Source organism: Tamandua tetradactyla, chromosome 12 (genome assembly GCF_023851605.1).
Source record: "Tamandua tetradactyla isolate mTamTet1 chromosome 12, mTamTet1.pri, whole genome shotgun sequence".
In the NCBI taxonomy this organism is placed as follows: Eukaryota; Metazoa; Chordata; class Mammalia; order Pilosa; family Myrmecophagidae; genus Tamandua; species Tamandua tetradactyla.
Genome location: NC_135338.1, coordinates 10,860,389 through 10,874,597, shown reverse-complemented (window position 1 = coordinate 10,874,597; position 14,209 = coordinate 10,860,389). Strand labels below are relative to the sequence as shown.

Here is a 14,209-nt window from a genome sequence, read left to right as displayed (position 1 = left end):
TTAATTAGAAGCAGAGATAACATTTAAACTTGGGTCTAACTGAATCATCCAAAGCCAATGCATCCCATCTTACTTCATCCTGTCCATTTGCTAATTCTCACATGATAAATTTCTCCAGCTGTGCTCATATTTTCTCGATCTCCTGTCAACCAAAGTATGCTTTCTCTATCTATATAAGTTTCAAAAATAAGATACCTGAAAAACAACAGTAAATGCTCTTGATACTTTCTTATGGTTTAAGGAGCTTTTGACATACATGCAAGTTAACTCCTTAAAGCAGTTCTGTATGTTCAATTTCAACTTTATGAAAGTAGGACTGAGTTCTTCAAAGCATTTAGAAGGAAACAGATGTTTATACTCTACCTTGTTAGGTTTTGTTTCTATCTTTTTGACAGGTCTTCCTTTAATTGGTGCCTTTCCTTCTGGTTCATTATCTAAAATAAAAATGAAATAAGACATCTATTTTGATTAGATAGAAAATGCTCTATTAAAAGTACTGGGCTAAAAAAGGGGAAGAGAAAAATAAAACAACATAAAGCTTCAGTGGGTGAGATTTCAAACAGAGTCAAGAGGTTATCCTGGAGGTTATTCTTATGCATTATACAGATATTCCTTTTTAGGTTATGGTGTATTGGAGTGGCTAGACAGAGGTACCTGAAGCTGTTGAACTGTGTTCCAATAGCTTTGATTCTTGAAGATGGCTGTATAACTACATAGCTTTTACAATATGACTGTGTGATTATGAAAACCTTGTGTCTGATGCTCCTTTTATCCAGGGTATAGACAGATAAGTAAACAAATAAGGATAAAAATAAATAAATAAAAATTAAAAATTAGGTATATTGAAATACTAGTGGTCAATGAGAGGGAGGGGTAAGGGGTACAGATGTGTGTGTTTTCTTTTTGTTTCTTTTTCTGGGGTGTTGCAAATGTTCTGAAAATGATCATCGTGATGAATACACAACTATGTGATGATGTTGTGAGTCACTGATGGCAAACTACGGATGGACTGTATGTGTGTGAAGATTTCTCAATAAAAATATTTTTTTTAAATAAAAACAAAGTTATTTTGGCAGTTATATAAACTTGGATTAATTTTTTAAAAAGAGAAATATTATCTAATAAATGCAGTTTCACTAATAAAAATATTTTAAAACAACAACAAAAAAAGTACTGGGTTAACAAAAAAAGTACTGGATATCCAGGGAAATAAAAAGGTAACAACAGGAATGTTAAGTATTGAAGAAATTTGATGATTAAAAGCCTTATCATAAAATGGGATAAATGCAGGCAAAACTTCTTGCATTGATAGGCACAAACGACTTATTTAAAAAACAAAGGAGTTTTACCATTTTTTTTCTGAATACCAAAAAAATACTAATACAGAAAATTAGTATAATTCAGAGAAGGACAAAGAACAACCAATAAAAATATTTATCAATGAAGATTCCATTACTCAGTAATAGTAACTGTTGATGACAGTTGTGGTATGTTTTTCCCTATGTCCATATAGTCATATATTATTTTATAGAGTTGTTACTATACATTTCAGAGTTTGACCTGTTTTTCTTTTCCCACTTACTATATCATGAGCCATTTCACTAAGTGTTCTTTCACAATCGTGCTCTTAATGGCTGCATAAAATTCCACCGAATGGATGAACTATAATTTATTTGGGCCATTAATTTTTTACTTTAAAGCCTTGCTTACACTCAGTCAGAAACTTCAACATTTGAGCATCTGCTTTGTGTTACCCACCATTCTGGATGCTGAAGTACAGAACTTTCAGGAACTGGAATCTCTCCTACTCAAAGAAGAATATGCTGATTTTAAAAATTGAACACAAAAATCTCAAAAACAGGTGTTAGATGAGGCAAGATGACAGCATATGGAGGAGTAGAACTTGTTTTTTTCCTCTAGAGCAACTAGTAATTAGCCAGGAACTGTCTGGAACAACTGTTTGGGGGATATCTATGAATCTACGAATGGACACACATTGTACACTAGTCTGAAACAGGTGGAAAGTCTGACATCACAACACAGAACTGTGAGTAAAGCCCTCCAAAGCTGGAGGCAGGCTCAGTAGGAAACACTTCCCTGTGGGAGAAAGAAGAGGCCTCTTCTGGGAGTAAGGGACGCCGTGCAGCCACGTTCTATTTGCAGTTTTTTTTGTTTTTGGCATGGGCAGGCTCCAGGAATTGAACCTGGGTCTCTGGCATGGCAGGCGAGAACTCTGCCACTGAGCCACCATTGCCCACCCTTCAGTTGCAGGTTTAATTAACAAATCTGATCTGCTGAATACAAGCTGCAAGCACAAATAAATGGAGAACAAGCAAGGAAGGAATCCTGAGGTATCTCCAGGCAGACAGGAGGTAGGGTTGACTAGGAAAACACAAACAAAAGAACTGAGACTTTTTGAGTCGGCCTAGCTCAAAATATTGGAAAAAGGCTATACCCTAAGGAACAAAAAGCCAGGTACCAACTGGGGTTCTTGTAGGTGAATCTTGGGGGCTGGGGACTGACTTTGAAAAAGGATTTTTTTAAACTAAACTAAGTAGCTCATTAGAGAAAGCCTCAGGCATTTTCACTTGTCAGCCCTAATTCTGGTGGAGTTCAAATAGGTCCAAGGCTGGTGGAGTTAAAATAGGTTTGAGAAATTGCTGAGTGTATGTGTTGGGAATGTTTGTGCTTCTTGTAATTTTTTTTTTTTAATTAATAAAAAATTAAAAAAAACAAAATAGGTCTGAGAGTCGAGGTAACAAGCCAAGTGAAAGAGTTAATTCCCTAAAGGGCTTATCTTCTCCAGAAAAGGGGAGGGAGAGAAAGTGCACAAATATACATGCTACGAGTGACCTAGAAGGAGAAGAGAAGGGAAAAGAGGCAGAAAGCATAATGGAGGAGATATCATTGAAAATATCCCTTTTCTTATGAAAGACATAAAATTACAGATTCAAGAAGCACAGCATACCCCAAACAGAATAGATCAGCACAGACCTACTCCAAGACACTTAAAGATTGCCAAATGACAAAGACCAAGAAAAGAATTCTGAAAGCAGCGAGAGAAAAGCAATTCATCACATACAAGAGAAGCTCGATAAGACTATGTGTGCATTTCTCAGCAGTAACCACGGAGGCAAGAAGGCAGTGGTAGGATATATTTAAGATACTGAAAGAGAAAAACTGCCAACCCAAAATTCTATATCCAGCCAAACTGTCCTTCAAAAATTAGGGAGAATTAAAAATATTCTCAGACAGACATATTTTTATGCACAGGGGACCTGCTATATAAGTCCCCTGTGAGAGTTTATGCACAGGGGACCTGCTATATAAGAAATACTAAAGGGAGCATTACAGGCAGATAGGAAAAGACCAGAGAGAGAAGTCTGGAGAAGAGTGTAGAAATGAAGACTATCAGTAAGGGTAAAAAGAGAAAAGAAATAATAAGATATGACAAAAAAAATTCAAAAGACAAAATGGTAGAAGAAAGTACTGCTTGTACATTAATAACATATAATGTTAATGAGTAAAACTTTCCCAATCAAAAAACATAGACTGGAGCGGGCCATGGTGGCTCAGTAGGCAGAGTTCTTACCTACCATGCCAGAGACCCAGGTTTGATTCCCAGTGCCTGCCCATGCAAAAGAAAAAAAACATAGACTGGCAGAAGGGATTTAGAAACAGGACCCATCTGTATGCTATTTATAAGACACTCTCTTTAATGAATTTGGAGAATTTCAGTTAAGAACAGAGACCATCAGGAGATAGAAATAGGGTAGAGATTGGGTAATCGGAGCAGAAGGATACAGATTGTGCAACAGGATTGATTGTAAAAATTCAGAAATGGATAGCATAATACAACTTAACTGTAATACAATAATGTTAGTATTACTGAATGAAGCTGAATGTGAGAATGATAGAGGGAGGAGGGCTGGGAACACAAATGAAATCAGAAGGAAAGATAGACGATAAAGATGAGATAGTATAATCTAGGAATGCCTAGAGTGTACAACAATAGTGACTAAATGTACAAATTAAAAAATGTCTTCACATGAAGAACAAAGGAATGTTAACATTGCAAGGTGTTGAAAATAGATGGTAATTCAAATTTTAAAACTTTAACTTATGTGTGAGACTAAAGCAAAAAATGTTTATTTGGGTACAAAATTTATATTTTGGCTAGTGCATTTCCTAATACAACTTATGTGGATAGTTTAATTGAACACCATAAGTACATAGAACCTTGAGTAAGGCATGAGATTTTGTAGGTTTGTTCAAAGTGATGCCCCGATAAATTCCAGAGTGATTTGAACGGTGAATAAAAAAGTATTTGAAAAGCCCCCTTGGGGGAATGGCAAGAAAGGGGGAAATTTCAGCTTCCCCATGTGAAGAATTCCTGATAATCTCACAAGCAGTGGGGACAACCAAAGCAATAGGCTGAGCCCTCAATCTTGGGGTTTCTTCATATGAAACTTATCCCCACAAAGGATAGGCTAAGCCTACTTAAAATCTGGCCTACAAGTCACCCCTAAGAGAAATTCTTTTGTTGCTCAGATGTGACCTCTCTCTCTCTCAGCCAACACGACAAGCAAACTCACTGCCCTCCCCCTCTACATGGCACATGACTCCCACAGGGGTAAATATTCCTGGCAACGTGGGACACAAATCCTAGAATGAGCTGGAACTCAGCATCAAGGGATTGAGAAAACCTTCTAGATCAAAAGGGGGAAGAAAGAAATGTGACAAAATAAAGTGTCAATGGCTGAGAGATTTCAAACAGAGTCCAGAGGTTATCCTGGAGGCTATTTTCACGCATTATATAGATATCATCTTTTTAGTTAAGGCATTTTGGAGAGGCTGGAGGGAAGTGCCTGAAAATGTAGAGCTGCGTACCCTCTCATCTATGGAAAATTGATCTATGATAAGGTGGTCAAGCCAGCTCAATTGGGACGGTGCAACCTCTTCAATAAATGGTGTTTGGAGCACTGGATATTCATATCCGAAAGAATGAAAGAGGACCCATATCTCACACCTTATATAAAAATTAACACGAAAATGGATTAAAACCTAAACATTAGAGCTAAGACCACAAAACTTTTAGGAGAAAATGTAGGGAAATATCTTATAGATCTTGTGATAGGAGGGTTTTCCTAGACCTTACACCCAGAGCACGTACCATGAAAAAACAAATAGATAAATAGGATTTTCTCAAAATAAAACATTTTTGTGCATCGGGGGACTTTGTCAGGAAAGTACACAGGCAGACTATATATAGACTATATTGGGAAACAGTATTTGGAAACCACATATCACATATGGTTTTAATATTCAGCCTATATAAAGTGATTCTTCAATTCAACAACAAAAAGGAAAATAACCCAATTTAAAAATGGGCAAAAGACATGTATAGACATTTTTCAGAAGAGGAAATGCAAATGGCTCAAAACCATATGAAAAGAAGCCCAACCTCACCAGCTATTAGGGAAATGTAAATCAAAACCACAATGAGATATCATCTCACACCTACTAAAATGCACTGTGAAAAAACCAAAACGACAAGTGCTGGAGAGGATGTGGAGAAAGAGCCATACTTATTCATTGTTGATGGGACTGCAGAATGGTGCAAACTGCTCTGGAAGGCAGTTTGGCAGTTCCTTAGGAAGCTACGTATAGAATTGTCATATGATTCAGTATCTCATTACTAGGTATATATCAGAGGAACTGAAGGCAAGGACACAAACAGACATTTGCACACCAAAGTTTACAGCTGCATTATTCACGATTGCCAAGAGATGGAAACAGCCCAAATGTCCTTCAATGGAGGAGTGGCTAAACAAACTGGTATATACATATGAGGGAATACTATGTAGCTGTAGGAAAGAATGAAGTCATGAAGCAGGTACCAATGTGGATGAACCTTAAGAACATTATGCTGAGTGAAATAAGCCAGAAACAAAAGGACAAATACCGTACGATCTCACTAATATGAACTAACATTAATGAGTGAACTTGGAGAATTGAAGTTAAGAACACAGGGTATCAAGAGATAGAAAGAGGGTAGAAATTGGACATTTGACACTGAAGGATGATGGAATGTTCAATAGGTATGACTGTAAAAATCCAGAAATGGATAGCACAATACTATCTGATGGTAGCACAATATTTTAAGTACAATGAATGAAACTGAGTGTGAGTTTGGTTGAGGGAGGAGGGTTGGGGCATGTATGACACCAGAAGGAAATACAAAGGATAAAGACTGGGACAGTACAACCTAGTGATGCTTAGAGTGAACAATGATGATGACTAAATGTACAAATAAAGGAATGCTTATGCATGCAGGAGAACAAATGAATGTCAATATTACAAGGGGCTGAAAATGGAATGGTATATAGGGAAAAATACAATCAGTGCAAATGGGCATACAATTAACAGTAACATTATAGTATGCTTCCACAACGGTAACAAAGGAAATACGCCAAAGCTAAATGCCAATAAGCAGGGGATGTGAAGGAGTGGGATGGGATTCCCTGTGGCAGAAATGGAAATGTCCTCATACAGATTGTGTTGGTGAAGACATGGCCATGTGATTATAACTGGGAACCACTGATTTTTTACTGAAGTTGGATTGTATGATCTGTGAATAAAACTGTTTAAAAATGAACAGAGAGATACAAGTGCTCAAGAAAATGTGGAGAGATATACCTGTGAATTGTTGGTAGGCAACTAGATGCATGCAGTCCCTACAGAGGGCAGCCCTCCACAAGAGGCTAGGGGTAGGATTGCAGCCCTGTACTTAAATGTATACTTGGAGGAACAGAGAACAGGGACAGAAGTGGAAAGTTATACACTGGTGTTTATGGCAGTAGTGTTCATGTTTTACAATGGATGTAGGTGACCTAAGGGTTCATCAACTGAGGAACGAAAGGGGGAACTGTGGTGTATATATACCATGGGCCACTGAAAGGCTACCAGAAGGAATGAAGTTGTGAAGTATGCAAGTGAGCAAATGAAACTTGAAGACAGCATGTTGAATGAAATAAGCCAGAAATGAAAAGGCAAATATTATAACACCTCACTAAACATGGACTAACTATAATGTGCAAACTCTGAGAACTGAATTCAAGAGCGCAGGTTATGAGGCGAAGGCCTATTGTAAAGATTCCTAGATGATAAGCTCTTAAAGCAGTCATATCAGTTCTGGAGATGTAACTGTTATTTCTAAATTCTGAGATGCTGAGCTCCTTGTGTATTACTTGGTTGTTCCCTGGGACTGCAGGTATTTGTGTGACAACTGAGACTCAGAGTTCTGCAACTATGAAAGTCAGCATTACCCCATATAGCAACTGTTAGAAACACTGAAAAAGTGATCAGACTTCAATTAGAGATGTGAAAGAAATTGATCTGGGTAGGATTAAGGTAAATTAGACTAAAGGGTAAAGGATGATACTGATTATATTTTAAAATTTCAACTTCTGTGTGAAACCAAAGGAAGAGACATTTATTTGGTGCAAAATTTATATTTTCAGTAGCACACTATCTAATTTAATTTGTATGGTTAGCTTATTAAAACACCATAAATTCATGGAAACTTGAATAGAGAATGAGATCTTGGTTTGTACAGTTTGGTACCCAATATATCCCAGAGTATACTGGGCAGAAGACTAAAAAGTATTTGTAAAGTACCTGTGAAGGACTGGGGAAAAAGGTGGAAATATTAAACTTCTCCACCTGGGGAAGATCTGATATTCTCACAAGCATTGGGGAATTGACAATTTGATAGGCTAGGCCTGAAATTTTGGGGCTTGCCCTTATGAAACTTATTCCTGCAAAGAAGAAGCTAAGCCTACTTGTGATTATGCCTAAAAGTCACCTCCAGAGAACCTCTTTTGTTGCTCAGTTTTGGCCTCCCTCTCTAAACCAACTCATTGCCCTCCCCTCTATGTGGGACATAACTCCCAAGGGTGAAAATCACTCTGGCAATGTGAGACATGACCTCCTGGGATGAGCCTGGCCCTGGCATCATGGAACTGAGAAAGATTTCCTGACCAGAAGGAGAAAGAGAAATGAAACAAAATAAAGTTTTGGTGGCTGACAGATTTCAAATGGAGTCAAAAGGTCATTCTGGAGGTTATTCTTATGCAGTATACAAATATCCCTTTTCAGTTTTGGGGGTATCAAAGTAGTTAGAGAGAAATACCTGAAACTACTGAAATGTAACCCAATAGCCAAGATTTCTGAAAATGACTGAATAATGACAGACCTTTTTTTAAAGTGTGACTGTGAAAACCTTGTGACTGACACTCCCCTCATCCTGTGTATGGACAGATAAGTAAGGAATAAAAAAAAAAGAAAATATAAATAAATAATGATGTCTGTGTGTGTGTTTGTGCTGGCTTGAAAGGATTATGTACCCTAGAAAAGTGACATTTTAATCCTGATTCAATCTTGTGGGAGCAACCTTTCTTTTAATCTCTGTTCAATAATGTAGATTGGAATATTTTGATTAGATTATATCCATGGAGATGTGACACACCCAATTGTGGGCATTAACTTTTTGATTAGATGGAGACGTGACTCCACCCATTCCAGGTGGGTCTTGATTAGCTTACTGGAATCCTTTAAAAGAGGAAGCATTTTGGAGAGAGCAACATACAACAGAGCCACGAGAACCATGAGAGCCCATGCAGCCAAAGACCTTTGGAGATGAAGAAGGAAAACGCCCCTGGGGGAGCTTCATGAAACAAGCCTGGAGAGAAAGCAAGCAGATGTCTCCGTGTTCACCATGTGCCTTTCCAGTTGAGAGAGAAATCCTGAACTTTATCAGTCTTTCTTGAGTAAAGGTAATTTCTTGTTGGTGCCTTAATTTGGATATTTTTATAGACTTGCTTTAATTGGGACATTTTCACAGCCTTAGAACTGTAAACCTGCAACTTAATAAATTCCCCCTTTTAAAAGCCAGGGGAATTTTACATCACATTCCGGCAACTAGCAAACTAAAACAGGGGGTATATGATGTTTTGGGTGTTCTTTTTTACATTTATTCATATTTTTAACTTCTTTTGGAGTAATGAAAATGTTCAAAAATCGATTGTGATGACGACGAATATACAGCTATATATGATGATATTGTGAACCACTGATTGTACAATTTGGATAATTATGATATGTGAATATATAATATATCCAAAACATTGCATTAATAAATATTTAAAACAAAAACCCTCAAGGAATAAACATTCCAATTTAGTCACTGGTGAAGAAATAATTCTCACCATTAGTAACTCTTGAGACTGGGTTTCTTGTTGTGGTAGATGAGACTGCTTTGGCAGTATGCTTTGCTTGAGCAGCTGATCGAGTCATTCTCATTGATGAAAGGATGGCAGGTTGTACAGCTGGGGGGAAAATAATCAAATCAAATGCTATATGTAATTATTAATTTAATTCTGTGACAGATATGGTCTTTTAATAATTGATAATATTCCTACCTTTTTTCTCTTTGTCCAACACTTTCTTTTCAGAAGTTAGACTTTGACCAGGTTGGATTGCTTGAATATCACTCCTATTATCAACCTTTCAAAAGATTAGGTAGGTGCCATGTGATTTAACTGCATAATGAATCAAGCCACCATGTTTTTTATCTATAAATTCACAGAATCTATAAACCCCTCATCCAAAGTCGACTTAGCAAAAAAAAAAAAACCCTCTTCTTCAAAGAGAACAAAGTAAAGAAAAAAAATTTCCATTATATAAATTTCTTTCTTTCCATTTAGTATCGTAGAATTCAGAAAATGTTAATAACCTAAGCTATTAAAAATAGGTGACTATATAATCTTACTGCAGGTCCTTAAACACACTAGGCATGCATACTCTTCAAGGTCTTTGAATTCTGCCTAGAAAGTTTGTCTCCAGGATATAAAGCTCTTCCTTGTGGCTTACTTACCTACTTCCTTAAATACTTTACACAAAATGCTACCATATTAGTGATATCCAGCCCGACTGTCAATCAAAATTCCACCCCACCCTTATTAATAGCATTTCCCATCTTCTTTCTCTTTTTTATCCTGTCCATAATATATATGACCATCTAGCATAATAAATATTTATTTTCTTACTGCCTGTCTCATCCTATCTGTAAACTTCATGACAGAAGGGAATTTTGTTTGGTTCACTGCTATATCCCAGAGCTTAGAACAGTGCCAGCAACATGGTTATGACTCAAAATCTGCCGAATACTTGATTAGCTTTCTCATCCAGTAAATAGGGACACTATTTCCCTTCTTGCCCACTTCACTTTTCTTTAATAACCTTTCTAATGCTCCATGTATAACGGTGTTTTGAAAACCTATGAGTTTATAACACCTACCCTAAATGTTTTATATCCCTGTCTGTGATCCATGGTAACTTGGACTTCATAATAGGAGCCCAGAAATGAAAAAGAGCCAGGATACAAAAACAAAGTTTAATATAGATCTCCTAAAGGATGTCTGGGCAAAGAATATTTTAAATGAGTACTTCCTTAGCATCCAGTAAAAAACTGTTCTATTTTATCATGTCAGTATCAGTGATTCTGGAACCTGTTACTCCAGTAAATTAATCACTACTCTTGAAGCTAATAATAGATTAATTTACTTAATCTGAGGAAAAAAGTATACTAACCGTACCTTAGTAGATTAAATTAAAACTATACCTTAGCCTGATCCATTAGATCTTTGGCCTTGGACCTCGTAACCCGTACAGAAGATGGAACAGCCTTAAAAGCAAAAGAAGATAAAATAAAACAAAATCAAAATAAGCTGGCAAGTTTTACTTTTCTGTTTCAGGAGCTAAAGCTCCCATTTTAAAGCTCAATTTTTATTCTTAATCATTTACAGCAAAAAATACTTGCTAACTTAAATTTCTGCTTTTTCTTGGTTCTGTCTGATTTAAGTTTAACATAATAGGTTCAAAATTTACTTTTATCTCTCAAGGAGAGACAGAAGAAAATTTAAACCATATTTCTCAGGTATTAGGATTCTCACTAATATGATTAAGTAGACATATTGGAGAGGGAAGATATTTTATAACATACTTTCCTAGACGTGACAATTTGTTTTCAACCTCATGATTATGTACTAGTACACTGTCACTAAGAAAATGGAGAACTGATCACTGTAGAAACATAAAATATGGAAAAAATCTAGCAAGAGGAAAACCAATTAATTTAAGAAGTGATAAGATACTGATTGACTGTCAAATTACTTAAGATATATAATCATACCTTTCCTTTAGATTAGAAGCCATTTTCTTCTTCAAATATTAGTACAAACCTACTGTTAATAGGCTTTTTTTTCTGGAGTACATAAAAGAAGCCAGAGTTCAGCAATGCTGAATAAAAACAATTATTCATGAACCTTATCATTTAACACAATGGTGTGCCTCTTGTCCCACGTACATAAAACCCTGTCTTAAAAAAAGTTTATAGGTTAGATCCATAATTGACAGCCTACATATTCTTGAAAACCCAGATTAAATGTTATCTCTTCTAAGAGTTCTTCTTTTATGTTTCTCCAAACAGATACAATCTCTTTCTCATTCTACCCTTAAATACATTCTAATAATTTCTGTCTTTTCCACATTATACTAAAGTTATACCCATAGTAAATACTCAGAGAATTGTTGAATGAATCAGTGAGATTCAGGAGACCCAGAAACATGTGTCATGGTCAGGTTCATGTATCCATTTGGCCAGGTGGTGGTACCTATTTGTCTGGTTGGGCAAGTGCTGGCCTATCACTATGAGGACATTTCATAGAATTAAATCATGACCACATTGGCTGCACCCACAGCTGATTCCATTTGTAATCAGCTACGGGGAGTGTCTTCTGCAATGAGTGATGCTTAGTCTAATCACTGGAAGCCTTTTAAGGAGGATTCAGAAGACAGGTCTCTTCCTCCCTCTCCTGTGGAGTTTGTCCAGATCCTCCATCGGAGTTGTCAGCTTCACAGTCTGCCCTACAGATTTTGGACTCTGCGTTCCTATGGTTGCGTGAGACACTTTTGTACATTTTATATTTATGGATATTTCCTGTTGATTCTGTTTGTCTAGAGAACCCTAACTAATATAATAGGCAATATCTTGGATCTTTATATTATTCAATTCTAACTTAAATCAGGAATGAGTATATAATCAATAGAATCTTTTAAACAGTCTTCAAAAGGAGATGTTTTAAACATATCCTAAAAAATAGCAAATCACTAATGACTACCTAATCGCAAAGTCAACTGCTTCTTTTCAAATTTCATCTTTCTTGACTGATCACTTTCTTCTTTGGATTGCCCCTGATATAGTTTTTATCCTCTATTTTAATTCTCCTGTCACTGGCTATTCTGTCTCAGTCCATCACAGGTACTTGACTTCTGCCTACCTGAAGGTATTCTCTAGACCTGTCTTAGAATTTCTCATAATTCTAAGTGGATGGTCTCATTTAGTCTAATTGCTTAAACATTCATCCATACTCCCAATATCATATTTCAAATCCACATGTTAGGACCTATCTCCACCCTGACTTCTACATTTTTATTTCCATTGTCTGACATCTAGATGGCCCAAACAGGTTTAAAAATAATTTTTGAAAGTTGTCAATAAGTACCCACATAAAGCTATTCCTTTCCTTGCCTTCCAAATCTCCCCCCCCCCCCATCTCTTTTAAAAGCAGCAGTGCTCAAAACTTCCTCAGAGTCATTTTATCTCTGACTCATCAAATCCCTTCACCCTTTACCATCTATTTGGTCACCAAGGGCTGTTAAATTTCACCCTTATGATGTCTTATACCCATTCTTTTCTTTTAACCCCCCTGCCCCAGTCTACTTATTGTGTCCCCCACATTCTATCATGATAGTCCCACAAATGGTCTTTCTATCTATAAATGCTTCCCTTTCCAAACTATAATTTTCAAGGTCAGAGTAATCTTTCTGAATTACTTATTTGATAATAGTATCATACCATTTATAAGACTCCCTTGGCTCCTCATATCCTACAGGATAAACTCCAAATCCTTTGGCATGGCATGGTTTAACCTAGTTCTATCCTTTTTCCTAGCTTTATCCTATCTCACCTTATTTATAGCCACCTTAGGAGATCTGATGATCATTTTTCTAAGCTACTACTTAAAGCCATTCCTGTCTCCTACCAATCAGTCTAAAGTGAAAAAAGGGGAAGGTGTTATTTTAATATTTAATCTCGAAAAGAATTTACAGCTAAAAAGAACTATTTCTCTATATCATGTTAAGAAACTAAATTCACCTTTTTGGGCTCAGCTTTCAGAGCATTCTTGCTTGAAACAGACCAAAGAAAAGAAGGCATATCAGGTCTATAACGACCCACTTTAAATACTCCTCGTTTAGCTTTCTCCCTCTGCTCTCTCAATTTTTGAAGTTCTTTTTCTTCTTTGTATTTTTGGAGCATTTGTTTTCGTTGATCACCTAGAACAGCTTTTGTTGACCCTAAGAAGAAACAAAACAAAACAAAACACAATATATAAAGCATTTCAGACAAAATTTTGTGAAATATCTCAAAAATCATTTTGTCTAACTTTAACTGCTGCTAAGAAATGTTTTTAATCCTATTTGTTAGTTCCTTAACTATAGGTTATTTAAACTCTTTTTAAAAATTTTATCGTGGGGACATTTATAACATAAAATTTGCTGTTTTAACCATTTTTAAGTGTACAATTCAGTGGCATTATGCATGTTTACACTGTTGTCCAACCATCATCACCATCCATTATCAAAATCTATTTATCATCCCAGACAGAAACTCTTTACTTGTTAAACAATAATTCCCCATTCCCCTCTCCTCCAAGTCCCTTATAATATCTGATCTACTTTCTGTCTCTATATGAATCTGCTTATTCTAGATACTCAGAACTTTATTTCTGTTTATGGCTGAATAATATTCCATTGACATGTATATACCACATTTTGTTTATCCATTCATCTGTGGACACTTAGGACAACCCCTATTATTTTTAAATTTTTATTCCTATTCCTTTTGCTTCATTCATTAGAGTATTTTTTAAATACTTGCACTGTTCTATATGTACATAATATATAACTTCACATTTAAACTCATTAATATCTATGATAGCCAGCCTATGAGCTGACCTTCAATGATTCTTGCCTCCTGGTATTCATGCCCTCATGTCATCTCTTCCCACAATGAACATGACTGACC

At 36.2% G+C, this 14,209-nt stretch overlaps 1 protein-coding gene across 4 annotated transcripts in view; it reads right to left on the bottom strand.

The window, feature by feature from the left end:
- Positions 1–14,209, bottom strand: part of DLGAP5 (DLG associated protein 5) — a 72,113-nt gene that overhangs the window by 44,602 nt on the left and 13,302 nt on the right. For all 4 annotated transcript variants that reach the window (XM_077122572.1, XM_077122570.1, XM_077122573.1 and 1 more), the window contains exons 3-7: positions 13,280–13,479; positions 10,685–10,747; positions 9,483–9,567; positions 9,270–9,389; positions 364–434 (exon numbers count right to left, since the gene is read on the bottom strand). In XM_077122572.1, coding sequence (XP_076978687.1) covers positions 364–434; positions 9,270–9,389; positions 9,483–9,567; positions 10,685–10,747; positions 13,280–13,479 — 539 coding nt within the window. The remainder of the gene's footprint in view (positions 1–363; positions 435–9,269; positions 9,390–9,482; positions 9,568–10,684; positions 10,748–13,279; positions 13,480–14,209) is intronic.